Source organism: Myotis myotis, unplaced genomic scaffold (assembly GCF_014108235.1).
Source record: "Myotis myotis isolate mMyoMyo1 unplaced genomic scaffold, mMyoMyo1.p scaffold_m19_p_24, whole genome shotgun sequence".
Taxonomy (NCBI): Eukaryota; Metazoa; Chordata; class Mammalia; order Chiroptera; family Vespertilionidae; genus Myotis; species Myotis myotis.
In genome coordinates, this window is record NW_023416329.1 from 4,366,992 (window position 1) to 4,394,927 (window position 27,936).

Consider the following 27,936-nt stretch of genomic DNA (forward strand, 5'->3'; position numbering starts at 1 on the left):
GGGGCCGCCTGGGGAGCCGGGCAGGGGCATGGTGGGCTGACTGGGAGGTCGCCGCATTCCGCAAGGTCACTGAGCAATCCCCAGCAACTGGAACACTCGGGAGTCGGGAGCCCTTCACTCCATGCGGTTCCCTTCACTCCATGGGGTTCCCTTTACTCTATGGGGTTCCCTTCACTCCATGGGGTTCCCTTTACTCCATGGGGTTCCCTTTACTCCATGGGGTTCCTTTTACTCCATGGGGTTCCCTTCACTCCATGGGGTTCCTTTTACTCCATGGGGTTCCCTTTACTCCATGGGGTTCCCTTTACTCCATGGGGTTCCTTTTACTCCATGGGGTTCCCTTTACTCCATGGGGTTCCCTTTACTCTATGGGGTTCCCTTTACCCCATGGGGTTCCCTTTACTCTATGGGGTTCCCTTTACTCTATGGGGTTCCTTTTACTCCATGGGGTTCCCTTCACTCCATGGGGTTCCCTTTACTCCATGAGGTTCCCTTCACTCCATGGGGTTCCCTTTACTCCATGGGGTTCCCTTCACTCCATGGGGTTCCCTTTACTCTATGGGGTTCCCTTTACTCCATGGGGTTCCTTTTACTCCATGGGGTTCCCTTCACTCCATGGGGTTCCCTTCACTCCATGGGGTTCCCTTTACTCCATGGGGTTCCCTTTACTCCATGGGGTTCCCTTTACTCTATGGGGTTCCCTTTACTCCATGGGGTTCCCTTTACTCCATGGGGTTCCCTTCACTCCATGGGGTTCCCTTTACTCCATGGGGTTCCCTTTACTCCATGGGGTTCCCTTCACTCCATGGGGTTCCCTTTACTCCATGGGGTTCCCTTTACTCTACTGGCTTCTTTAAGCCTTGCAAACGTCTCAAGGAAAACATTTCTATTTCATAGATGAGAAAACAGAATTGAGAGGTTAAGAAGTTGGGAACAGCAAGAAGGCGGCTGGGGAATGCTCTAAGACTCACACAAATGAAGGGCATCAGCCTGTGCCTAGCTCCCGTAGCTCAGCAGCTCTGGCCTCTTCCCGCCGGTCCTGACCTGCCCCAGCCCGCCCGTCCTCATGCTCTTAGGGTTCCTCTTAAAGAGCAGACACAGAGCCCCCAGCTGAGCTGTTCTAAGGGGTCAGTTTAGACCATCGGTACCTGGGATGGAGACTCTTCTGGACGAGGCCCGGCCAGGGGCCGGCGGGTGCTGGTCGCCCTCACTCCTGTGAGCCTGTCCATTCTCTTCAGTCCCGGTGGTCCTGTGAGGACAGAAATCGGGCAGGGATCTCGAATGGCGCTCAGCAACATGGCTCCGCACACCAAAGCGTGCAACTGTTCTCAGTTCTCATTCAAGACACTTCCCCTCTCCCCAAACTGTGGAGCTAAACGAGTAGAATGTCCTTAACTACAACTTAGATGCCTAGTTTAGTGCTAAATTATATCCTGTGCTCATTCATTTAATTATCACAACTTCTAAAAGTCCCTCACGGAGATCCTGACTTCTAACGGCATCTTCCCCCAGCAGACGGGCCGCGTTCGGGGAGGGGAAGCGGCAATCGGCAGCAATGCGCATCGACCCAGTCCTCTGTGTGCGGCCCGCGCTGGGCAATGACAAGAAAACTGCAAACGCATCCGGTGATCAGATATTTGTACAACACATTCAAAGCAGCACTGGCACAAGGTCAAAACAACCCAGTGCCCATGGGCAGATGCCCGGATAAGCAAAGCTGGGACTCCCATCAGCACAGTATTACTCAGCCTCAAAAGGAAGGCGGTCCTGACATTGGCCACAGCGTGGGTGGTCCTTGGGGACATGAAGCTGAGTGAGATAAGCTGGTCACCAAGGGGCAAACACCATAGATCCCACTCACAGGATGCACCTAGAGAAGTCAAATTCAGAGGCACAAAAAGTGAAGCGGTGGTTTCTAGGGGGTTGGGGGATGGGCTGGGGGCTAGTGTGTAGCGAGCAGCTTCAGTTCGGGAAGGTGGAAAAGTTGGGGAGGTGGTGCCGACAGGTGCGCAGCACTGTGCCTGAGCCTCACACCACCGACCCGTAGGCGGGAAAATGGTTAAGATGGCACCCTTATGTCATGTATATTGTGCCACATTTAACAAAATTAAATATAAGAGCAAATAAACATGCATTCCAGTGGGGATACTGCAGGTGGCACACGATAGCTCAGATGACGGGGTACAGAGCAGTGCATTTTATGTTTGTCCATTAGGCTCTTCTGTGGCTAGAAGTTCCATTTCTCTCTGCTGCAAGATGTCATTTTGTGAGCAGCAGAATCAATCCACTGAGCTACTCAGAGGAGCACTGAGCCAGGCTGAGCATAGAGGCGCAGGCAGGTTCGTGCATCTCTGGGGTGGAAGGCAACTGACACAGACCGGACACATGAGAGGGATGGGCGGGCTGGGGTTCAGGGAGGCGGTGGGGACTCCCTGGTTTTGTTAAGTAGCCGGGAAGGACTGGAGTGGATGGGGATTAGACCAACCCCTAGTCCTTCCTCCGAGGGAGCACTGAAAAAGTGTGTTGCATTTGAGAGAGAAAATAATACACCAGGGACACCCTTTGTAAAGTGCAAGCAACTTACTCGCAGAAGCTACTCTCACTACCTTATGCCAGAGCTGGGAGTTCACCTGGGAAATGAAATATGGTCTCAGCCTCCACACTGTGGCCTGGACCCGTCCAGACGCTGAGCCCAGGGCTCTTCCTAGGAGGCTGAGGCTTGTCCCGCAGACCTGAGCCCTCACTGCGGTCCTGACTACAGTGGCTGTCGAGTTCTGAGACGTGAGCCAGGCCTAGGCCGGCTCCGGTGCAGCGTCCAGGGCCACTCCTCCTCGTCCCGCTAAGAGGAGCCTCTGCAGGCCCGTGAAGGGGTGGGCACCTGATTCCTGTCAGCCGGACCACGGCAAGAGGGTGCTGCCGGCACTGTGGCCTTGCCAAGGCCAGGGACACTAGTCCAGGCTGGCGGCTGGTGGGGCTGGCGGGGCGCCCAGCGGGATGGCGCCAGCAGCGCCTTTTGCGGGTGTGGCAGCTTGGAGAGTGCAGGGTGGGGCAGAGGGCTTGGAGGCCTCCAGAGAGGAACAGAATCTGTAGGAAAAAATCCCCTCCACGTGGGTTGTGGGTTTCTTCAGTTTTCAAAGCACCTTCCCAGCCCTTGTTCGCTTTCATTCTCTTTCTAAATACCGAGGAGCGGGCGGGCGCCAGGCTCTGCGACAGGCTGTAGGAGCAGCGGGGTGAGAAGGCAGACAGGGCCTGCCCTCATGGGACTCAGTGTCCCCAGGAGGAAAGGCCGCCCTTTAGTTGCTGCGCTCCCTAAGTGCTGCCTGCAGGCTGTGTGAGAGGACGGCGGGGCCTGCAGGGCTCGGGGAAGGCTGTGCGCCAGGCCTGCCTGCACGTGCTACAGGGCCAAGCAAACCCAGCAGATGGTTCACCCCAAAGAAGCTGAGCACCGGCTCAGGGCAGAGCCAGCCTGGGACTGGCCTCCTGGGCCCGTGGCCAGCTCCTCCCTCGGGCCGCCCCCTCTGGGAGCCCCCACAGGCCTGTCCCTCCCCTGAGGTCTTCCAAGGCTGGTGTCCGGGGCTGAGGGCAGGAGAGCACCATCTCCCTCCAGGCCCCAGGCGGACCTGCTCCACATTAAGGTGGCTGGGTCTTGGCCCAGCCGAGCTGCACATGAAGGCTGCAGGCCAGAACCCAACGGGCTTCTCACAGACACACAGCAACGACGAGGCAGGCCAGGGTTTGGGTCAGATGTTCTGACTAAATGCTATTGCTCATGTCACTGAGCAAGAAGAGCCAGAACAGCAGCAAATAAACCAAACTGAGAGCAATGATGCCAGACTCTGACCCCAGCCCGGCATCTGAGCCAGGGAGAAGGCTCGGTGTGCTTGCTCAGTTCATAGTCCACGGTTGGCACATGCGCAAATCATCACTTTACTTGCAAATGGAATAAAGGGACAGCGAGTATGAGAGAAGAGAAAGAATGAGCTTGGGTTAGGAGGAGAATGTGTGGGAAAGTGGAGGAGAGGCAGAAGGGACTGGCTGGGAGGAGAAGGGCAGAGGGTCCCGGCGAAGAAGGATGGGCGGAAGCAAGAGAGGTCTTCAAGTCCTCAGGGTCGGCCACCGGGCTGTCAGCCACGATGAGCTGAGCTGCTGTCCAGTGCTGGCCGGAGAGGGAAGGCGGTGGGAGAGGCCTGAGGAGGGCACCGTGACTGTGTCACCACCTGCTAACTCAGGAAGACCCCACCCGGCGATGACCATTCTCGCTGGTCAGAGGTCGTCAGGCCCGACAGGAGGTGTAAATCAGCAGGTCGGCTCTCTGCTCCCCTCTTCATTACCTGGAATTCACCACATGGACAGAGACTTGCACAAATTCCCAACCTTTCCAGGTCAAGAGGGCAAAGCAAAGCCAGAAGTAAGCAGGCCACCACGCTCCCCACCGTGGGGCTGGGAGTGAGGAGAATCCCAGGATTTTAGGAATCTTCAGGGAAAAGATTGGCCTCTGCAGTGTATTTTTCTCCTGCCACCCCCTCGGCTTACCAGGTCACCCTTCCCGCAGCAGCTCTTCTCCCTTCCCGCAGCCTGTGTCCTCAGGGCACACTGGAGGGGCCCCGGGGAGACACGGGGAGGCGCGGCTTCCCTCTGCGTGTCTGCTGTTACAGGGCCTGTGGCCATCTCACTTCCGGGGGGCCTCTGTCCTCCGCCTGCAGGCCCCAGGGGAGGCTGATGAGGGCCCAGCACCCTGCTCTCTGGAGGCACACCTCCGTCCAGGCCGTCCGTATGCGGAGGGAGTGAGAGCCAGGGAGGCCTGCCCTCTGCCTCCTGGCACGCCCTGACCCTCCAGCAGGGCTGCTCAGATAGACGCGCCAAACTCTCTGGCCTGGCCCTTCCCCCTCTGGTTCCCAGGCACTTCGGGGTTATTCCTTTCGGTTCTTGTAGATCACAATAGGAAGTAGGACGGGCCATGCGATGGGCTGGGTGCATCCACCGGCACTCCGAACTGAGAGACCCTGAGGACCAGAAACTCTGAGGGTGAAGTCAGAGCACAGGCCTGCAAGAGGCGGGTTGATGCAGCCAGGGAGCAGAGTGGAAACTGGGGGCTCCAAGAGCTGAGTGGGGGGGGGGGGGCCCGCGGTGTGGGGCACCCGGTGTGGGAGGCGTGGAGGCCGGAGGCTTCACGCTGAGAGCCGGTTCCAGGTGGGCTCTGCCACCGACTGACCACCTCGCATGGGAATCAGGTCCCTTCCTAGCTCCTCACTTTCCCCAGCGGCAAAGTCACAAACTTCATCATGATGTCGCTGGGCCCTTGCCATGGGACCTGCCAGGGCCTCTGAGCTCCACGCTCGGGCAGCTGCGGAAGCCGCAGACCCGTACACACATGCTCGGCATAGCGGTGCCTGTGTTTGCGGCCTGAGGTTCCATCACTCACAAATAGGCAGCAATGCGCCCACCGGCCGGCAGCGAGGAAACTAATAACGGCAACCAGAAGGCGGGTCCTGGAGCAGCAGCCACGGCCCCACGCAGACCCGCCGCTAATGAGTTTTCCTCGTGAGCTGATGGAGGACACTTGCAATAAAGTTTAATGTGGAAGAACAAGGTGCATTTAACCAAGGCTGTAAACATCTCTAATTCTATTTAAAGCTATAGGGTGCAGTACATTAACATTTAACAATCAGACACCAAATTGGTGCGAAGCTAATCGAGCTGTGTTTATTAGAATGCAGGCAGCGAGGCATCTTTTATCAATGACGCCAGAAGGAGAGGCCGCCGGCGGCCACCGCGGGCTGCTGCGTGGTGAGGCGGCTCCTCCGGGCCAGCGCCACGGAAAGACGCCCGCTGCTCAGAACAAAGTGCACCGGGCCGAGCAGTGGCAGCTCAGCGCCAAAGGCTGCCAGCCTTGCGCACGTTGGGAATTATTTTCCCAGCAAAACAAACTGGTTTTGAAAATGTGGAATGTGTAATTAATTCAGAATGAGCAGAGGCTCACCCTCAACTCTACTGGACGTCTGCAGAGCGCACACTGCCAGCGCGTCCTCCTCAGAGAAACTCCCAGACGCCTCTGCAGCCCCCGGCCCCTCCCTGCTTCCGGACCTGCCAGCGGGGGCTCCCCACCACTCAGACCTCCCCCGGGGGTTCCAGATCCACATTTCCCAACAGCTTACCTCCTTGCCACTCAACGTGTGGCCCTGGGCCTGAAGTGTGACCGTCCCTGGGAGCCAGGCCCAGACTTCCTGGACCAAAACCCACCCTAAGGAGATCCAGGGGGTCACGCCACGCTAACCCAGGAGCATTAGGCACCTGGCCCCAGGGCTCCCCACCGCAGCTGAGGCTCCCTGGCCACCCTGAAGCCAGAGCCTCCTCCACACCATGAGTCTCTTCTGTTTTCCATTTCAGAGAGCAGCTTGTGTCTAGTGGATGAGGGTGGGGTGTGCGGGTGGTGGGGGGCAGAATCCCCCCCATGTGGTTGCTTCACCTTATAATAGGCCTCAAAAGTCTGATGCTGGTCTCTGGGTCGGGACCCTAGGAAGGCATGCTCCATGTGGGAGCCAGCCTAGAGGCCCCTCCGACCCTCATGAGTCTCCCCGTGCCCTTTCCCTGCTGCCGCCCCTGCTCTCAGTGCTGCCCCAGCCTGCGGTGTCCCATCCGAGCCTGGGGCCTCCCGTTAGGAGAGCTCGAGTCCCAGGCCGGACGCCTCTCCCCTCGTTGGGCAGGTGCCTTCAGGGCCCGGAGAGGCTCCTCAGAAAGCGCAGTGTAACTGGTGCTCGAGGCTGCAAGCTCAGTTCTTGCAGGTGACATAGTGGTTCCTTGGGTGACAGTCGGTGTGATTCCTCGCTTCCTGTGCTGGGAAGCTGCTGGGACACACATTGTATTGGACAGAATTCTCTGCTGCCAGGTGACTAGCTGGAATAAAACCAGGGATTGGAGAATAGGAAAACGGGGGCGTTCATTGATGCAAGAGAAGATCTGCAGGGAGGAGAAGAGTCTGGGGCTTAGAGGCTGAGAGCCAGATCTAGTGTCCAGGACCTTCTCCCTGCTTCTCTCTCAGCGTCTCCTTCATTCCCCCAGGCTTCTCACTTGGTAAGACATTGCTGTGGGCAGATATGATGTGTGACATCCCAGCTTAGCTGCCCACGGTGGATTATAGCTTCTTTCTCCCAAGGACCAGCTAGCCAGGATGCCTCCGGCGTGCTCTGGACCAATCGTGACCCAGCTTAGGTTGTAGACGTGCGTATCAGGGCTGGTGGTGAACAAGGCCATGGACAGTCCCAAAGAGCATCAGCTGTGCTCATATCACAGTGAGCACTGGGGCTATGGGTGTGTGGGATGACCCAGATGGCTGCGCACTGAAAAGTCAGTGTCCCATGTCGCTGTCATTCCAACGAGTGCCAGGAGTGCATAGGTCTGGCTGTTGCTTACCCTGTGAGCTAGGAGTCATGAAGCTTTAAGGAAGTGGTGATCCTAAAGAAACCCCAACCCTTTCCCACCACAGCTGCTTTAGTTCAGGCTTGGGGATGCCTCTTCTCACCTCCTTATTTCCCGCGATGACTCCTGGCCACACATGGCCCAGGCCAAAACTCCCCACTGAGCCTGAGCGTACCCACTCTGCCTGTAAGACCCACTGCGTTCTGAGCAATAAGCTCTTATTTGTTCTAACTTCGCTGAAACGTGCAAGCAACTGTGCATGTTGCACACTTCTTACGCACAGCTGTGCCCATAGATGCCTTCCAGTGAAAACAAGCCCAAGAACTCTCCCTAATTTCCGTTTGCATGATGTTCCTTCTTATGTGTCCTCGGAAATGGCCGTGCATGTTTGGGGGCATATTTGGTAGCGAATGAATGGGCAGGCCCACTTTATAAGTTTCCTGTGACAGTAACGTCAAGGTCTTTCCCCACAAAGGAGCACCAGGATCACATCATGCATTGCTCCCCGTCGGACAGAGCGTGCATGGAGTCTGGAGGTCAGAGCAGGATAAACCCTGGTGGACATGGCTCCCCCACTCCCTCAGGAAGCACGGTCAGTAGGGGCCGTGGTCCTGCAGCTTCCTCCGTCCTCCTCCAGCAGGTCCCCATGCACACCTTAGTGTGCATTTGGGAGGCTGTGATGAGATTTGGAGAAAGAGCCTGAATTTAATGAATCCCAATGACTTGTTAGACCAACTTGCAGCTACCAGCTCTAAAAAGCTGTTCTTCTCAGCAGAATGAATTCATTTCCATGTGTGATGGCCCTAAGCTCCCCAGGATTTGAGGGGTTGCTTTGGGGTGATTTAAGTTCAATCCAGTTCTAAAGGGGCCTGGGTCTTCCTCCCCCATTGCCGCTCCCACCATCTCCTTTCCACATTCCCCACTCTCCACTACACCTGGCACCCTAGGGCCCACTGGCCCATATGGCTCTTTGTGTATATTAGGAAATCCCTTATTTCCTCAAAACATCAAGTCCCCATGTTCTGCTGCTTCTCTGCTGTAGAACATATGATACGCTGCCTGTGATAACATGATGTGAGCACTGTCTAACCGCATACCCTCCTCCCTAGACATGCTCTGCGAAGTTCCAGTGCATCCTTCCAAATGGTCTTTCTTCCTCAAAAGCTGTGCGGTGTATTCCCCACCTGTGAAACCTGGCAGAGCAGGAGGGGGTGAGATGCAGGTGTAGCCAGAGTGGCTTCCTCTTTGCAAAGTCAGGTTATTTTTGCTTCTGGAAAATCATTACCTGCTCTCAATTTGGACGCTTTCCAAGAAAGCACAAGAGGGCTCGATTCTATTGGACATCTCAGAGCCCTCACGGCCAGCGTGTCCTCCTCAGAGAAACTCCCAGACACCTTTGGCCACACGCGGGCTCAGACCCAGAGGGACACACAAGCTAGATGGGTCTTTGGGAGTGTTGCTGCAGAGCTAAGTTCACAGGCAAATATTTATGTTTTCAAGTTACTGCAACGAGAGCCTTTGATGGTAACTTCATTTTGAAAAATGCACACTGGTTTTAGCATGAATGTTAGCAGTGTATTTGTGTAATGATTTATTGTGTCCAGAATCTCACAATATCACTAACCCACTTTAAGAATTCTATGAGAGGGTAAGTCACCTTTATATAAACACCAGTGGCCCAGTGCACGAAATTCGTGCATGAGGGAGGGGGTGTTCCTCAGCCTGGCCTGCACCCTCTCCAATCTGGGACCCCTTGAAGGATGTCCTACTGCCGGTTTACAGGGATCAGGCCTAAACCGGTAGTCGGACATCCCTCTTGCAATCCGGGACTGCTGGCTTCTAACTGCTCACCTGCCTGCCTGCCTGTCTGATTGCCCCTAACCACTCTGCCTGCCAGCCTGCTCTCCCCCAACTGCCCCCTGCTGGCATGCTCACTCCAAACTGCCCCCCCCCACTGTCCTGATCACCTCCAACTGACCCCCACTGATGGCCTGCTTGCCCCCAACTGGCCCCCCTGCTGGTCTGTTTAACCCCAACGGCCCCGCAACCCACCAGCCCAATCACCCACAACTGCCCTCCCCTCTTGGCCTCTAACCTCCTCTACCTTGGCCCTGCCACCATGGCTTTGTCCAGAAGGTCTCCTGGAAGGTCTCCCAGTCTAATTAGCATATTACCCTTTTATTAGTATAGATAGAGGCCTGGTGCATGGGTGGGGGCCGGCTTGTTTGCCCTGAAGGGTGTCCTGGATCAGGGAGGCGGTTCCCTTGGAGCGTGGGGCAGCCTGGGCGAGTGGCCTGTGGTGGTTTACAGGCCGGCCACACCCCCATAGGGTGAGGGTCCCTGCTGGGGGGGGGGGGGGGCGTGACCAGCCTGGGTGAGGGGCTGAGGGCTGTTTTCAAACTGACCATACCCCCTTCAGGGTGGGGGTCCCCTTTGGGTGCATGGCCAGCCTGGGTGGGGGCTGAGGGCTGTTTTAAGGCTGGCCACACCACTTCCAGGGTGGGGGTCCCCACTGGGGTGGCTGGCCAGCCTGGGTGAGGGGCTGAGGGCTGTTTGCCAGCTGGCCACAGCCCCGGGAAACCCAGGCTCCCAGCCCCTCCTTGAGCAGAGGCCACAGCGGCTGGAAGCAGGTATCTGGGATTTATTTATCTTCTATAATTGAAACTTTGTAGCCTTGAGTGGAGCCCACAGCCAGCCAGGACAGGTGGGAAGCTTGGTTTCCTCCATCACCGAGGGCAACCCAAGCCTCCTGTTTGCTCCAGCTCCTTGGCCACCACTATCTTGGTTGGGTTTATTTGCATACTCGCTCCTGATTGGCTTGTGGACATGACTTGTGGGTGTAGCAGAGGTATGGTCAATTTGCATGTTTCTCTTTTATTAGATAACATGAGTCTGAGACGATTAGAGGATAAGACACTTGACCAAGTGAAATTCACGTGGTTGCACAAGGGGCACCGCTTACACTCAAGGCTGTGTTTAAAGTATGTAATTTATCACATGTACATGGTCCATACATAACCAAACAATGTCTGTCATGGGCAATAGTAACCCAGGGCGCACTCATGCAGAAAGCAGTGTCCTTAACCACATGGTTGGCAGGATGGCCCTCGCGAGAACGAGTCATCTTCAGTGAGGCCCTGGGCAACTATGCCACATGATCCTGCTGGACCCCCACCCAAACCCACCAGGAAGTGCACGCAAGTTCAGGAGGGCAAGGCCCTTTGCACAGTAGGGTCCTTAGGACCACCTTCCCAAGGCGTGCATTTCCCATGCTCCCTAGACACGTGAGCACTGTCTAGCCGCATGCCCTCCTCCCCGGACTTGCTCTGCGAAGCTCCACCCTGAGGGCCCGGCAACACCGCGCTCCAGGGAGTAGACATCCAGTCGGAGTGGTGGCCTCGGCCCAGATCCCGGAGGCCGCTTCCTCAGTGTCAAGATGGCAGCCCCTGCTCCCCTGGAAAAGGGTAAGGCCTTCTTGGAGGATGCCTGTTTCTGTGCAGGGCTGGTCCATGCTGCCGCAGGGGTGGGCCCATAGCAGGGCTCTGCTTGTCTGTGGTGGGGGCTTCAGAGACAGTTCGTCATCCATTAGACCTCAGACTTCCCCACCACATGCCTGTCTCCCCATAAATCGCAGGGTCAGGGCATCGGTTTACAAGGGCGCCTTGTGGAGTATCTGGGGGCAATAAGCCATTTGCTCTGCTTTGGGGGCCCTGGCAAGGCTGTCTGATCTTCTGAAAACCAATCAGTCCATATCTACCACTCACGCCTTGGCCTATAGTGGCATTCCTCTAGCTATACTATATACCATGAGCTTAATATCACAGACACAGGAAGATAAAAGATTAATATTAAGATGTAAAAATTAAAATCCAGAGGAAGAAGCTGAAACTTGGGGAGGGGGTTGGCTCAGCAGAGCATCTCCTTGGATACCCAGAAAACACTGTCCCAGAAGACTTGTCCACGGGCCAGGGCCCCACTCTTGAGGGGAGGAGCCCGGCACCTCTAAAGGCACCGGAACGCCCTAAGAGAGGGATCCCCACCTCACAGAAGGCACAAGTGAAAATGCAAAAACAAGGACTTCGCTTCCAAGGGTTCATAAATAACTGGGTGGCAGAGTTGAACAGGACCACGGAAGAGGACGGGCTACAGCGTGTTCTCCTGGAAGAGGATCTGGGCATAGACAGTGCTGGTGGGGATGCCCTTGGCCATCCGCGGGGGCTTGGTCAGCTCCAGCTCGGCGTAGGTCAGGTTCTCCTCGGCGATCCGCGGCTGAAAGACACAACACACAGCCTTGCTGTGAGCACCGTGGGCTCCACGCACGCTCATTCACAGGCTCACGTTCTCGTTGCATTCAAAGGGGAACAAGTGCACACAAATTTACAAGGACATATAGAACCTGAATAAAGTAATACACACATCTTATCATCATGCACAGACCACTGTGCCCTGCGGAGACACCATGATTTAATTCGAGTCAATATAGAACACTGGCAAAAATTAATTAAACAGGAGGCCAAAGTAAACTTTAATTCTGAAAAGTGAAAACAATGCCACTAACAGTCTCTGATCTAAAGGAAAAATGACAGAAACAAAAATCTTGGAAATTAATAGCAAAACTAGAATGCTACCATCTAGAAATTCTCTGAAATGACTTGAGCCATATGAAATTAAAGTTTCAGAATATCTGGGAAATAATGATAAATAATACTTGCCAGAACCTAAAAAATACAGTACTCAGTGAAAAATCAGACTTAAATATTTATATTAAGCAATATGAGTTAAATGGATGAAGCATCCAACTGAAGAAGTTAGAAAAAGAACAAAATAAATAAATTAAATTAAAGCAAAGGACCAGTAAATTAAAACCAGGCTGTGTGAATCAGAAAACAAAAAGACAGTTGAATTAGTAGAAACATCCAAAAACTTGTGCTTTGAGAACAATAAAATAAATAAACTGAAAATAGCCCTAGCCAGTTTGGCTCAGTGGATAGAGCATTGGCCTGCAGACTAAAGGGTCCCAGGTTTGATTCCAGTCAAGGGCACATGCTTGGGTTTCGGGCTTGATCCCCAGTGGGGGGCATGCAGGAAGCAGCCGATCAATGATTCTCTCTCATCACTGATGTTTCTATCTCTCTTCTCTCCCTTTCCCTTCCTCTCTGAAATCAATAAAAATATATTAAAAATAAATAAATCAAAATAAAAAATAAACTGAAAATATATAAAAGGGAAAAAAATAAATAAAATAAGAAAGGGAATATAATGTAAATAAAGAAAAACTTTGAAATTAAAAAACTACTTTGCTCAACTTACTGCAAAAAATTGGAAATACGGGATAAAATGGGTAATGTCCCAGAAAAATATAAATTAGAAGCGTTAAACTCTAACAAATATGAATGTGCTAATTATCATCAACAAAATAAAAGAAAGTGAAAAAAGGAAGAGAGCATAAAGGAGGGAAAAGGAGAAAGAAAAAAATATTGTCAAAAGCTCTCTTGCACAAATAGGCAGTTTTATAGGAGAATTTCTAAGAAAAAACTTTCTTTAAGGAACAGATAATTCCAATATAATTAAAATTATCCAGTGCATAAAAAATTTAAAAATTCATATTTTAGAACAATCTCATTTATTAATATAAATTTTAAATCAAATTTACTCAGTGAGAATGAAGAAGTATATTAAAAGTTAGATAATCATGTTAAGTTAATTTTCTTTCAGGAGTGCAAAATCTATTACTATAATTTACAATAGTAATAGATGAAAAACCATTTTGTTATCTTTATAGATACTGGAAATTCATCTGATAAAATTTAATAACCTTTTTAAAAATGAATTTTGAATAAAATAGGCATAAATATGCATATATTTACCATGTTTAAGGAACATCATTGAAATAAATATTTGGTGATCTAATTCCAAGGATTTTAGAAGTATAAACTGCAATCATTCAAATATTGTGGTGCTGGCAAATGAATAGACAAATGGAACTGATGAGAAAATCCAGAAGTTAACCCAAATATTATTTTTCAATAAATGGTGGCAGGATACTTGGGTAGCCATTTGAAAAATATATTATATCCCTGTATCAGTCTTTATACCAGAGAAGTTCCAGATGAATTTAACATTTTAATGTGGAAAATAAACTCACAAAAGTGCTAGAAGAATGTGTGAAAACATTAAAAATAATTTTAGCATGTGAAGTGTATTTCAAAGTATGATACAAAATTTGGAAGCGATAGAGAAAGGATAAGGATATTTCCATGCTATATATGGCAACATAGTCTCTAAATAAAGTCAAAGGACAATTGAAAAAATGAGGAAAATATTTGTAACTCATATCAAAGGGCTTTACAATTCAACAAAGAAAAAATAACGGGCAGGACCAGAGAGCTCACAGGGGAGGAGACACAAATGACTGACAGTGAAGGGAGACCAAGCCTTCTTCCTAACAAGAGAATTGGGACTTACTATCACACTTTGACCTCAGTTTTTGTCTTTCAGGAGAAAGCACTGATGGTTGCCTGAAGGGAGGGTGGGAGATGGGTGAAACAGCTGAAGGGAAATAGGAAGCACAATTTCCAGTTATAAAACAAGCAAGTCATGGGATGTAACACACAGCACGGGAAACACAGTGATGATATCACCATAGCTCTGCACCGTGACAGATGGGCACTAGACTTATCGCGGTGATCACACCATCAGGAATACAAATGTCAGACCACTAGCTGTACACCTAAAACTAATATAACATTGTATGTTATCTATACTTGAATAAATTTTAAAGAAAGATTGCCACAAGAAATAGAAAGAAATAGGTCCTCTTGTACATTGTTGGTGAGGGTGTTTATTGGCGTAGCAAAAACCTGGAAACAGTTAAATGAGCATCAACAGAGACTGGTGCATTCTATATGGAGCATATGCCACAGTCTCTCCAAGGAATGATGGAGCTATATGTATACCACATGCCTTACCGCCATTTGTGTAAATGTGTGAGTGAGGAAATAGACGTGCATATACTCATACTAGAGGCCTGGTGCATGACTTTCGTGCACTGGGGGTGGCGGGTTTCTCAACCCGGCCTGTGCCCTCTTCCAGTCCAGGACCCCTCGGGAGATGCCCAACTGCTGGTTTAGTGGGCTCACAGTGAGCCTAAGCTGGCAGTTGGACATCCCCTGAGGGGTCCTTAGCGCTGCTGCTGAGGCAGGAGAAGCTCCCGCCACCGCTGCTGCGCTCACCAACCGTGAGCCCAGCTTCAGGCTAAGCGGCGCTCCCCCTGTGGGAGTGCACTGACCACCAAGGGGCAGCTCCTGCATTGAGCATCTGCCCCCTGGTAGTCAGCGTGCATCACAGCGACGGGTGGTTCTGCTGTTCAGTTGATTTGCATATTAGGGTTTTATTATATAGGATCTTAGAAAACCCTCAGAACCTTCTGGAAACCTCAGGACCTGGTGCCATCGACCCCTCTGGCCAGGGAGGCTCCCTCCATCACGTACTTTGTGGTAGGCACATGCATATAAACAATGTGCTAAATAATTCTAATTCATAATTAGAAAAATAAAAGGCATTGGCTAATTTACAGTCACAAAAGACACCTGATTTCCCATACGCAGCCACATTGCCGTGTTTTGTTCTTTCGGCTTTCGTTGTGCTGTTGTTTTGTTTTGATTTCTGCTCTTTTGTGCTTATATCTTGGTTATCTCACAAAAATTCAGAGCAAATGAACCATTCTTTTAAGTTTCTTAAAAGCATGCCCAAAGCAGAAAGCCCCTTTTCTTTTGAGTGAAACATCATAACAGGGACAGGGAACGGGAGACGAAAAGAATACGGCAGAACTTGTGGCCGCCCCGTCGGGGCCGACTGCCAAGCCACCTCCACAGACTGGCCACATTGACATTTCCAAGTTAAGGGCATTTACAGGGATGAGAGGCCCCTGTTTGTCTTCTGACACCCATACTCTACATTGCTTCTCAGTCATCATATCTCACCAGCCAACAAAAAGCCCATCCCGTCCTGCCGTCGGTTTAATTGCATTTCCCATTATGGTTCCATTTAGAAATGCCATGTGTCCTCAGATAAGCACTCAAAACCCAACTCATGTAAATTTTAGAGCCAGGATTTATGAAATCATATTGTCCAGGTGTTTTATTGCATTACTATGAAATCGCATTGTTTTCTAGTGTAGATTATCTGTTTATTCTTAAGTTATCCCATTACGTTTGGATATGAAAAATAACACTAGCTCTCTCAATGCAGGTCGCCAGGCTGGTGTGGCTGGTGTGTGGTATTCATACATTTTCATGATGTTCCTATAGTAAACATAATCTAATAAAGCCAAAGCACACTAAATAAATAATTGCATCTAGAAAAGCAATAAAAACAAATAAAATTAGTACTTTCATAAGTGGAAAGGTACTTCAATTACCGCTACAAGCACCAACCCCCGCCACCACAGAGTGTGTCGAATCATTTCCCTTATGCATATTTCTAGGATATAATAATTTGATTGAAGATATGAGGCAGCACACAGGAGCCTCCAACTTGTGAAGTGTATACAGTTTCCAACAGAAGATGCATGATGTCAGTCCTTGGCACCCTTAAAGAACCTCTTGTGTTTCTGGCATGCACTCTTGGCTGGCACAACCAACCATGTGCTAATTACATTTCCCAGCGTGCTTCACTGGAAATAAACTCCCAAAGGCCGGGGAAAGGGGGCCAGTGGGGACTCCGCACAGGGTCACCATGCTGCTACCTTCCTTTGCACCCAGGGTTTAGTGGAGGGTCAGGTGCATTGAGACGCAGCTCAGAGAAAAGGCTCAGCCTATCAGTAGGGTTAGGGAGGACGCCAGGGCTGGCGATAAACCCAGGCGCAGGCGCAGATGTAAGGTGCAGTAGCTGCATGGGCGGACCAGGGGGAGGACCTGCCGCAGAGCCCTGCTGGTACGCCAGTGACGACCACAACCTTGGCAATGCGAGCCGGCCCTGGGTTTAAGCTAAGGAGTCACTCCTAGTGCCTGAGGCAAGGGGTCTCAGAAGATGAATCAAGACGCTCCCTGACATCTGCTGGCCCTCAGAACAACTCCCGCTGAGCCTCCTCCACTCGGGGGTGCAGGAAGTACAGGGTATAGGCCCTTGGCACGCAGGCTACAAACTGAAATGCTCTTCAACTGGCTCTAGGTACTGAGACACCAAGGAAAGTGCTAGAAGCAGGTTTCCAGGCCTCAGGCCTGAGCCTGACACTCGTGCCCCATGTTGCCATCTTTACTGGCCGGGGAGGTTCAGACAGCTGATGTGGACCAACTGCTGGACACCCAGGTGGGGTCCCTTAGAAAAAGCCTAGAACTTTCTGAGCCTGTGGGAAGCGGGGTCGTTTCCTCTTTCCCAGGACTGTGTGGCTTTACTCTTTTCCTTTTTACCAGCCAGAGACTCCTGGTCGTCTTCCCTTTCTGTCCCTCCAATAGAGGCTCAGTATTTGTGTTCCACTGCCTGGTATCTTGTATGTTCTAGACCCCACTGTTTAATGTATCCTTAACCTCACTTTTCACACATTTCCTCCCGGCCAGGGAGAACCTGCTCCTTAGTCTGCAGGGGGATGCGGTTCAGATATAGACGCGTGGCGAAGCGTCAAAGGAGGGCAGGAGGAAAGAAAGGTCTTCAACCTCTCAGCTCCGTGGAAGTGTCCACGAAGAGGAGGTGAGCAGAGAGGCCCCGAGGCGTCGACCTGTAGCTGACCACAGAGCGTAGGTACCAGAGGAACTTGGACCTCGATGCAAGTGTCAGCTGGGTGACCTTGGGCCAGTCCCATCACAGGCCTTGGGGGATGCACCTTGTTGATGTAAGTGAGGGTTTAAATGAGATGATGTATGCAATGCTGGCCTGAGAGAAGATGCTGAATAAATAAATGTTTTGGCGTCATCACCTTCTCACAAGAGAATCGGTTAAAATATTATCCATTTGTCTGTGTTCTGAATTATTTATGAGTTACAAAGAGCTACCTAAACTAAATAGCCCTGGATACATTTTGACAGATAAGAAATAGATTCTAGAAAATTAGTTGTATGGGCTAAATTGTGTTCCTGCAAAATTCATATGAGGAAACCCTAACCCCCGGCACCTCAGAATATGACTGCATCTGCAGATGGGGTTTAAGTAGGTAATTAGGTAAAGTGCAGTCACTGGAGTGGGCCCTAATCTAACATGACTGATGCCCGTGTAAGAAAAGGACATGAGGACACGGAGACATACAGCAGGAAGACCACGTGACGACACAGGAGAGGGCAGCCATCCACACGCCACGGCGAAGGATCGGAAAACAGCCCTCTAACCCCCGGGTCTCAGACGCCTGGCCCCCAGGACTCTGAGGAGTGAATTCCTGTCGCTTCAGCTGCCCAGTCGGTGATACTTTGCTGTGGAGCCTGAGAAAACTGATGCATTAGAGAGAAGGGATGGGGAGGGCACAGCCTCTGTCCAGGAGAGGAGAGGGACTCCCTGCTCAGGGTGGGCATACAGCTCTCAGCGCATCTGGTGTGGACAGCAGAGGAGGAGGACAGACGCATTCACCCCGTTCACTGGGGAGCAAGACCAGAGAGGCCCTGGAGCCCTCGCAGGTAGAACCCCAGCCCACAGCTCCCGCCCTCGCTGCGCTGCCCCCACGGCGGGGCTTGACGCTGGGCACCCGGCCCTAAGACTGCACTTCTACTCGCGGTGCCTCCTGCTACGTCTTCCAGTGGCACAAAGAGGACTTTCCACAAATTTTCGATTTAATTTCCTTAAATGGCATGCAGTGAAAGTGTTTTTAGATGGACAGTGTCTGCACTTTAACACACGTACAGATGAGTGCCACCTTCGTGACAGGGCACACGGCAGTTCTGTCACCCCCATGCCACCTCTGTGGTCACGTCTTCCCTCCAGCTCTGCCCTGGAACCCCCATCTGTTTCTGGTCACTGGGGTCTGTCTCTTAGAGGATGTCATATGAAAGGACTCATACCATGTGTAACCTTTTGAGATTGGCTTTTTCTCTCAGTATAATTCCCTCCATTCATCCAAAGTGTTGCATATATTCACCGTCTCTTCCTTTTGGTTGTTAGGAGGACTCTGGTATGCCATGCACTGCAGTCTGCTTATCCATTCACACGCTGAGGGCATTTGGCTGTTTCAAGTTTTTGGCAGTTGTGAACAGAGTTGCTATAAATATTCACGTGCAGGTTTTCAAAAGGCGTTTTTACTACTCAGAGTAAACACCGTGAGTGAGTTTGCTGGGTGAGGTGAACAGCATATGCTTAACTCTACAAGAGCCTGCCAAAGTGCTTGTCCAGGAATGCGCCATTCTCCCCTCCTGCCAGCAGGCCTGAGAGTTCCATTCGCTCTATTACTTGTGCACACGTGTGTGTAGTATTTCTATTCTAGTAGGTTCTAGTGGTCTTTCCTTAAGACCTCGCTGATCCCAGATGTGCACTCCAGTGCTCACTGACACCACCACATTCGCCCCCCCCCCCCCCAGCACAGCACCCCCTCAGAAGGATCAGGAACACGATCACAGAGTCCTTTCTACCGCAGTGAGGCCTCCGGCCTCTTCACCAGTGTCAGGGGCTGGAAGGCATGTCTCCCATCTCCCGTCACCTCCCTGGGTGCTGAGGGAGGCAGCAGCAGGTGGAAGCCTGCCAGCTGGGCCTCCGCCTCTACTGTGAGCTCTTTCCCCAGTTCTAGGGAATAGAAAGGGCGCCTACACGGAGAACTGACTTCATGGGACTAAAACTAGGAAGTCAACTCAAAGATCAGGAGCCGTGCACCTCCGGGAGCGTCCAGTCTTCAAGCCCCTCATTGGTAATTTTGAGTATTTCATTTTGTAGATGTGTTTCCAGGATTCGAGCCAAAGATTAACATTCCAACCAGGAGAGAGAGATTTCAAATTCTGTGCAGACTCCAGCAAAACCACCCTTTTTCATAGGGATCACAGTTGACTGCGCAGGTGGAATTAAGTTGCAGAAATAAAAGAAAAATGCAATTGCAGCCCAAGCAAGTTCTCCGATGTCAGAAGCTCAGTGGGTAACACCATTATCACAGCTCAGATCAATACCCAGGACATGGATGCTTATGCTGACGGCACCTTGCAGTTAAAAACGTGACTGCAGTTCTCCTGGAGCTGCACTATCAGGAATCCATTTACCCAGGAGAGAATTGCATAGTACCCAGCAGACTTCCTCTCCCCTCCAAGATAAGTGCTCATTCTTTATTCAGCAGAGTAGTGCCTGGTAAAACGACATTCCTCATCATGCGAGGACATGGAGAGCCTGGCACTGAGGGGCTGTGTGCTCAGTGAGGCTCCGTTTGATGAAGGGCCCCCGCTGGGTCCCCTCAGGAGGGAGAGGTTGCTGTGGTCCCGAGCGGTCCTATGGAATCAGCGTGTCTTGGATATGAACTTGACTTGATTTTGAGTTCCACAGGCCTGCCGACTGGCGTATTTATTTATGCTTAAACATATTATGAAGAGAAGAGGTTGAGTTCCCTGAGATGCAAGTTAAATGAAAGTAAATCAAAATGAACAAAAGAGACATCTTTCCCAGACAGAGAGGTTAAATAATGGCACACAGTTCATGATCTGAAGTGACTTGGGAGGTGGCAGAGTGTTGTTTGAGAATCTGAACTTAGCAAATGGTAACTAATCTTCACTCTCTCATTCGGCCCTCACACCAACCTTATGGGGCGGGCCCAGTGGTTATGCCCACTTCACAGATGAGCCAACAGGCTTGAGAGGGCAGGTAACTGTCCTGGCTAGGGTGGCTCAGTTGGTTTGAGCATCATCCTGTGCACCAGAAGGTTGTGGGTTCGATTCCTGGTCAGGGCACACGCAGGAGGCAACCAATAAATGCGTCTCTCTCTCTCTCTCTCTCTCTCTCTCTCTCTCTCTCTCTCTCTCCCCTCCCCTGCTTTCTCCCTCTCTAAAATCAATAAAAAGTAAAATTAAATAAGAATAAAGGCAGGTGACCTGCTCAAGGTCATGCAGCTGTTGCTGGCTGGAGTCTGGATTCTTACACGTGACCAAGGCCCTAGGCTCTGTGTGAAGGTCTAGACCCAGGCGAGCCAGCCAGGCAGACACAATCCCCGAGATCCCAGTGGGGAAATGGCGACCTTCCAAAGACACCGGGAAAGCTTTATTGGCACAAATCCTAAACGTGGGAAAGTGGGTTTTCAGAACGGGCCTGCACTGCTCTGTGGGCCGCGTGAGCGTCAGCTCAAGGGGCTGAGTGGGAGGGAGCTGACCCCCGCAGCAGAGGCCGGGAGCCCGGCGTGGTGTCGGGAGCAGAGGCTGGGGCTGCAGCACTGAAGATCCTCTGAGGGCAGGTGCACGGATGCACTGACGGAGCAGACAGTGGGGAGCAGGAGAGACATCCACGGAAATGCCTGCAGGTGACCCCTAGCTTCCCGCCAGGTTCTTCGCCTCCAAGGAAGGAACCGGTGCCGCCGAGCAGTGCAGCTGATAGGGATGCAGCTCCACTTGGCAAGGCTGGGGGTGAGGTGCCCACAGACTCCTGATTAGAGGTGCCCGCTGGCCAGGCGGAAGCACGAAGCTGAGAAGTGTTGATGGCGTAACGGACGTTCTGTGAGGTGACCACGGAGCCACACTCCAGGTCCACGCGTGCGTCTCCTCCAGGAGTTCCGTGCTCCACGTGGACCTCTGGCTCCAGCAGCATAACTGATCCCAGATGCTCACTCAGAGCCGAGGGCTGGGACCGCTGCCCCCCCAAGCCCAGCACCGGCGGTGACTGCGGCCCAGACTTCCCTTAACAATCTGGGCCAGGGACCAGGACCCTCGGTCACTGCCCATGGAGACACAGGCGCCCTGAGAGAACCACATGCGGCCTCCCACTGCTGCCTCAGAGATCTGTACCTGAGTCCCATCTGGGCTCTATCTGCAGACTCCTACCCACACCCAGCCTTCACAGAGCTACCAGCGATTAATGGCCAATAAATAACCGTGTTCTCTGGGACTTGCATAGACTAGAAGGATGTGGCGCTCAGAGAGGTCCCGGATGGAGATGAAAGTTTCAAAGTCCTACCCAGGCTTGTCGGCACCTGAGGCTGAACCAAGTCACTCGGAAATCTTGAGCAAATTCACAGCACTCTGGGGAAGTCACAGGCTGCTTAGCAAAGAATATTCCCAGAATGAATTTGGCAGGACAGTCACATGCCCCTGGCTTAGTGCCCAGAAGTGACCGAGTGACCGGGCCCAGAAAGGCCTGAGGCTGTGCAAGTCGTTAGAGAGATGAATGTCTCTAGATTTAAGCCACGCATGTTTGGGAAGCGAAAATGTTATTACAGATGATGCTCTCGGGAGGGTCCGGATACATGAGACCTGCAGAGGCGCGGGGACCGCTTCGTGATCGAACACAGTCGCACTCTCGTTCTCTCCCCCGGGAGCGGAGATGGATGCTGCCCAGCTGCCTTCCTGAAGCACTTTTCCTGGCAGAGCTGCTGGCGAGATGCTTGTGCTCAGAGAAGAGCGTGTCTGGGCATCCACTCTGTGTCGGTGTCCACTGAGACTCTCCGACCTTGCACACTCGGTCTTCCGGCCGCCTGCAGCTGAGACGCTCTTGGATCCATCGGACTGTGCCAGGGGCCGTCTAGGGCAGTGGTCGGCAAACTGCGGCTCGCGAGCCACATGTGGCTCTTTGGCCCCTTGAGTGTGGCTCTTCCTAAGCCTTAGGAGTACTCTAATTATGTTAATAACACTGTCCCTACCTATATAGTTTAAGTTTAAAAAATTTGGCTCTCAAAAGAAATTTCAATCGTTGTACTGTTGATATTTGGCTCTGTTGACTAATGAGTTTGCCGACCACTGGTCTAGGGTACCACAGAGCACGGGTTCTCAGACACAGGACTTCCATGTATAAGCTGTGTGACCCTGGGCAAGTAACTTAGCCTTTCTGTGCGTCCATTCCCACATCTGTAAAGTTAGATTTAAAACAGTACCTACCTCACAGGGTTATTTTGAAGATTAAATGCATTGATAAATGTATTATAATTAGAAAATTACCTGGTAAGTAAGTTGTTACATAAGTATTGAATTATTATTACTATGCTAATTATTATAAAGTAAATGTCATTTTAATAACTCGTCTCTTTGAAATATTTAGAGACAGAGAGAAGACACTCAGAGATCATTTGGAAAATATCACGTAACAGACGGGTTGGCCTTGGGGGGGTGCCGAAAAGTCCCTTGACATATTTTTCAATAGTAGGAAAGATACTCCTTCTAAACAGACAGGCCACGCACGCCATGCTGCGCACGGCTCTACGCAAATCCTCCAGCGGTTTCCCACCGCACTTAGAATGAACCCCAGGGTCCCGATAGGACCCGACCTGTCCCAATCTTGCACGGCCCTCGTCCGGCCTGGCCCACCACACCTCCGCTTGCTCACCACAGCTGCAGCCGTCGGTCGCCCTTGGACACACCAGGACAGCGCTCCTGGTTCAGGGCCCACCTCAAGGTGTTTGCCAGGCTGTGCTCTCTGCCTGGAATGTTCTTCCCCCGCATAGCAGAGTGGCTTGCTGCTGTGAATAACCAGTTGGGCCTCTGCTCCAAGGAGACCTTTCGCCCTAAGCACCGTCCCTCTGCGGCCCCCTTACTCCCCTCCATTGCCCCGCAGAGCACGTATCCCCTTAGCATTGTAACATCTGTCCACTCGGCTACCGCCTGCCTTCTCCCGCCAGAATGTAATTGTAGCCCCTAATATTCACTCAGTGCACGGACAGCTCTACGCAGAAGGTACTCCTGCCATCTCACATACAGCGTGGGCACAGAAAGAACACGCCTGTGGCCAACAGCGGGGACGTGGCCGCGCTGTGCTGCAGAGGGGCTGGCCAACGCAGGCAGGGGCGGGGCCACTGCTCACGGCCTCAGCCAGCGGGCCTGGGACCTGCTGAGGAACTGGCTCTCCAAGAAAATGGCTTTAACTTGCAGTGTTTGGTGATTCCACGTGGAAATCCCCCCACAATGGCTGGTTTCAAGATGCCAGATAGACTTGCCCTCTCCTGGAATGGAGTGGGCTGGAGCACGCCGCTGATATCGCCTAGTTCCTAGGGAGATACGCTCAGTGCCACCTGGCACGTAGGAAACTGCATATTTAAATGAGGCATGCGGCCCACAGGCCGCAAGTCTGACATTGTTGGAGGGCTTTCCTGAGCATTTTTGCTGAGAGACAGCAGAGCCTAGAGCCCAGTGGGGAAGAACAGGGTCCGAAAGCCAGGTGTCTGGCCAGACCAGCTCTGGCACTTCCTGCTGCAGCAGCTTGTGCTGTATTTACCTCTTTGTGCCTCCCCGGCTTCATTTATGAGACGGAGATAATAACAATGCTTAGGGCTGTCCCAATGTCAGCACTGGGGTTGTGCCTGCATTGGGAGGTAGCATCATCACCATCATCACCACCTATCATCACCACCACCTTCATCAACATCATCACCATCATCACCACCTTCATCACCATCATCACCATCATCACCACCACTGCAATCACCATCTAGCACCATCGGCATCTTCATCACCATTACCACCACCATCACCACCTTCATCAGCATCATCACCATCACTACCACTTGCATTATGTCATGGACACAAAGTACAGGGCATAAACCAAGCATTAAGATGAGATATAAACAGCAGTAGATACGTGAGCTCATTTGTTGAGTTCATATGTAACATGGGCAATGGGTGCATATGAGTGAACTCATAGTTTGTATTCATATCTCTATGCATGCTCTAATCACAAATCCACTAGGCTGCTGCCTTTGGGACATCCCACGTGCTTGTTGAGTTCATAAATTCAGCTTCAGAAAGTTATAATAATAAGTTAAAATTGAATCAGCCAGAGAAACAAAGCCCCTTAAAGGTATTGCTAGATTGTCCTGAACTTAGAATCTCACAGAGATTTCCTTCCTGACATAAGTGCCTCGCTGGATGTAACACATACCATGGTGATGTTTTCCTCTTTCTCTGAAATGGCACTTCATTTCTGGTATTCTCAATCTGAGATTGAAAAAGTCTTTTAATAACCACTCTGAAGTGCTCTGCATTCAAAACCGAGGTTTTAAATGAAATAAGTTTTTTTAAATATCAAATGTGAGCACAAATGATATTGTTCCATGAGATTACAAAAATAAAATAGAGTGGAAAAGTTAAGAAACAATTTCCCAGTAGGGCAATGCCTGCGGCAATGAGATGCCCAATAAAGGCAGCAAATCCGCTGAGCAGAGAGGGAAGCAAGCTAGCGCTCTGCAGGGACGCTGCCTGCAGACACTTGGCCGTCCCAGGCTGGCACCCGGGCCCCAGGGAGGCCTGCGTGGCCAAGTGGGGAGGCCACACAGCCAAGTGGGGAGGCCTGTGCGTCGGGATGGGAAGGCCATGGTGGCCAGGTGGGGAGGCCTGTGCAGCCAGGTGGGGGCGCTCATGGGATAGGTCTGCTGGACCTTGGGCCTGGTTCACCTCTCTGCCACCTGTTCACCTTCACCAGGCGCTGCCAGGCCCATGCTCCAGTCCCCAGGGCACCGTGCACACTGCCTGTCGGGGGCGCTCAGTAAACGCCTGGAGACTGAACGGGCGGCCGGCGCACAGTGGCCGGTGTGAGTCAGTGATGCAGTACGGGGACACACGGCCGAGGCGGTCAGCCCAGAGTCACCCGCTCCTAGCACAAAGCCACCCAGCGGGCGGTTCCTCGCGGCACTTCTGGGGGAGGGTCCCTGTGGTCTCTGGGAGGGGTCCTAAGGACGGCTGAAGGTGGCGGCAGTCTGAAGGACTGCCTGGACGTAACAGTGCCGTGGCCTGTCGTTAATAAAAGCAGAGCCTCCACCAGCCTCCACTGGCTCCGAGTGGCTGAGGAGCCTCCCGCCTGGTGGCTGTCTGTGGATGGGGTGGGGGGCAGGGTTGGGAGTAACCTCATGCTGCCAGGACATGCCAGCCTAGGTCAGGGCCAACAGCCCCTCATAGACGCTCCCACTTCCACTTTGGGAGGCCTGATCCCTTCTCCCTGACGGTCGCATCCCACTCATGGAAGAGCCCCCACTCTCTCCGACGGCAAGAAGCCCAGGAAACCAGTGACTTGCGTTTCCCCGCGCTCCTCCCTCCAGTCCACACGCACAGGGCCCGTGCCGCCGCGGCCTGCGGGCGCCGAGGGAGCGCGAATGCGCGTCTCTGAAACGGCACCAGCGCGGCACAGCGACGCTCCGGGTTTTCCCAAGGCTTTTACGCGGGGTAATATATTGTACATGCGGTTGTGGGTTTCTTCCTTTTTAATTTTAAAGCGAGATTATGCACATATTTTATGCAGGTTAATATATCCTTTTCATGCACATCTAACTGAAACCAGTTCTATCGAGCAAATGAGCGACAACAAGAGGGATTCTCGGGCTTATTACAAACATCCCTCACGAACCTGAGGCGCGTGTCCTCGGGAACCATGTTGCTGGGATTTGGGTTATTACTGAAATCCTCCCAGAATCTCTCGGTGCCAAGTGTGCCCCAAAGCCTTCTCTCTCCCGCTCAGAGCAGCTCTGGTCCTGGCTGTGTGTTCTGGGCGGTGAGAACCAGGCCGGCGAAGGGGCTCCTTTCTGACTCGGGCCAGCGCTGCACAAGGTACTGGTCCCGGCCCGCTGACCACTGGTGGGAGGCAGGGTCTCAGATAGGTTCCCTCTCCAGGATCATGAAGTGCGCGCTCCTGTTCTGTCCACCCGCACACCCTGGTCTTGCAGCGGGTTTGCTGCAGACTTTAAACCCGACAGACAAGCAGGTCAGATTCCACCTGCGCAAGGCCCTGGGTCACCGGGCAGGGCTGTCCCCAGCTGAAGGGGGGACAAACTCTCCAGAAAGGTCCTCAGGAATGATGAGCCACAGTGCCCTTTAGAAGCAGATCCTCGGGTTTACATTTCTTTGTCGATTAAATAAGAAAAGCCCACAGTTCCTCGCGGCTGAACTCCCTTCCAACAGGGTCAGCAGGCCCGTCTGGAGGCAGCCGCAGCCACTGTCCTGCTGGCAGGGACCCGGCAGAGGGCGCAGCCCAGAGCCGCATATGACTGCTCTCAGATGTTCCTCGCATTTACCTGGGGTCGTTGTGTTGATGCCGCTGTGAGGTCAGTAGATCTAGGGTGGGACCTACAACGTCTGGGTGACACCCAGGCTGCTGGCCCACGGATCCCGTGTGGAGCAGTGAAGAGTTAGAGCTCCGGCCTCAGACACCTGTCCGCAATCATTCGTCCATTTCACGCACATGCCGCCAACCCCAGGTTCTCTACTGGGGACACAGGAATGAGGAAGACAGGTTCTCAGTGACTTTAAAACTAGAGCTAGTGATAACGTAACACGTGCATCAAAGGACACAATCAAGAGAAGGAAAAGCACCGGACAGAATGGGTGGAAATACTCGCAAATTATGTATCTGATAAGAGATAAATATCCAAAAAGACATATATAAAAAACTCCTACAATTCAACAACAGAAAGAGCACTGCTGATCATCAAGGAAACAACAATCAAAACCACAGCGAGATGCCATCTCACAGCCGTCCACGTGGCTGTTATCAAAAAGCCAAGTGCTAAGTGTTGGAGAGGACGTAGGAAAGTCAGAGCCTGATGCACAACATTCCCTGGTGGGAATGTAAACTCGCACAGCTGCTATGGAAAACAGTGTCATTTCATTCCCTCAAAACATTAGAAATAGAATTACCATGTGGTTTTCCTTCAGCAATTTCACTTCAGGGTACACATACCAAAGGATGGAAAGCAGGGACTCAAAGAGGCTTGCACATCCGTATTCACGGCAGCATTATTCCCGTAGCAAGCCAAGCGCCCACGGACAGATGCGGGTAAGCAGGATGTGGCGTGGACACACAGCGCAGTATCACTCCGCTTTGGAAAGAAAGGAAATGCGGACACATGTTGCAACATGGATGATCCTTGACGACATTATACCAAGTGAAATAAGCCAGTCACGGACAAACACTGAGTGAGGCCACCCGCGTGGGATACCTAGAGGGTGGGTCAGAGAGAAGGAGGTGGGAGGGTGGTTTGCAGGGCTGCGGAGGGGAGAGAGTGTTTGGTGAGCACAGAGTGGCATGATGAAAGATTTCTGGGGATTGTTGGCACAACGTGAATGTACTTAACACTATTGAGATGTTCACTTACAACAGGTAGTAAGTCTTAGGTTACGTGTATGTCACACAATTAAAGAACAGGTCTGTGTCTGTACTTAGGTGTGGACAGTGCACCTGACTTCACAGTGTGAGAAGGGTAGGGTCACATGGTTCCCGCCAGGGAGAAAGTCAGGTCAGGCGGTTGAACACTTCAAGGTGGAGTGGGAAGCGCTGAAACACAAGTGAGGCCAGGGCTGCGGGGCCCAGGAGAGGCCCTGACAGCAGGTGGACAGGGAGGGGGTGAGCTTGTGAGCCAGTTGGGCAGCAACAGGAGGAAAGGGTCTAGCCTGGGCACCCCAAAACCTGACAGGGAGGCTGGGTCCCAGGGAACGGGGCTGAGGGAGGAGG

At 52.1% G+C, this 27,936-nt stretch overlaps 1 protein-coding gene across 2 annotated transcripts in view; it reads right to left on the reverse strand.

Annotated features, from left to right (window-relative positions):
* Window positions 1-10,270: 10,270 nt before the first annotated feature.
* Window positions 10,271-27,936, reverse strand: part of VSTM4 (V-set and transmembrane domain containing 4) — a 100,104-nt gene continuing 82,438 nt past the window's right edge. For both annotated transcript variants that reach the window (XM_036356046.1, XM_036356044.1), the window contains one exon: window positions 10,271-11,685. In XM_036356046.1, coding sequence (XP_036211939.1) covers window positions 11,560-11,685 — 126 coding nt within the window. In that variant the 3' untranslated portion in view covers window positions 10,271-11,559. The remainder of the gene's footprint in view (window positions 11,686-27,936) is intronic.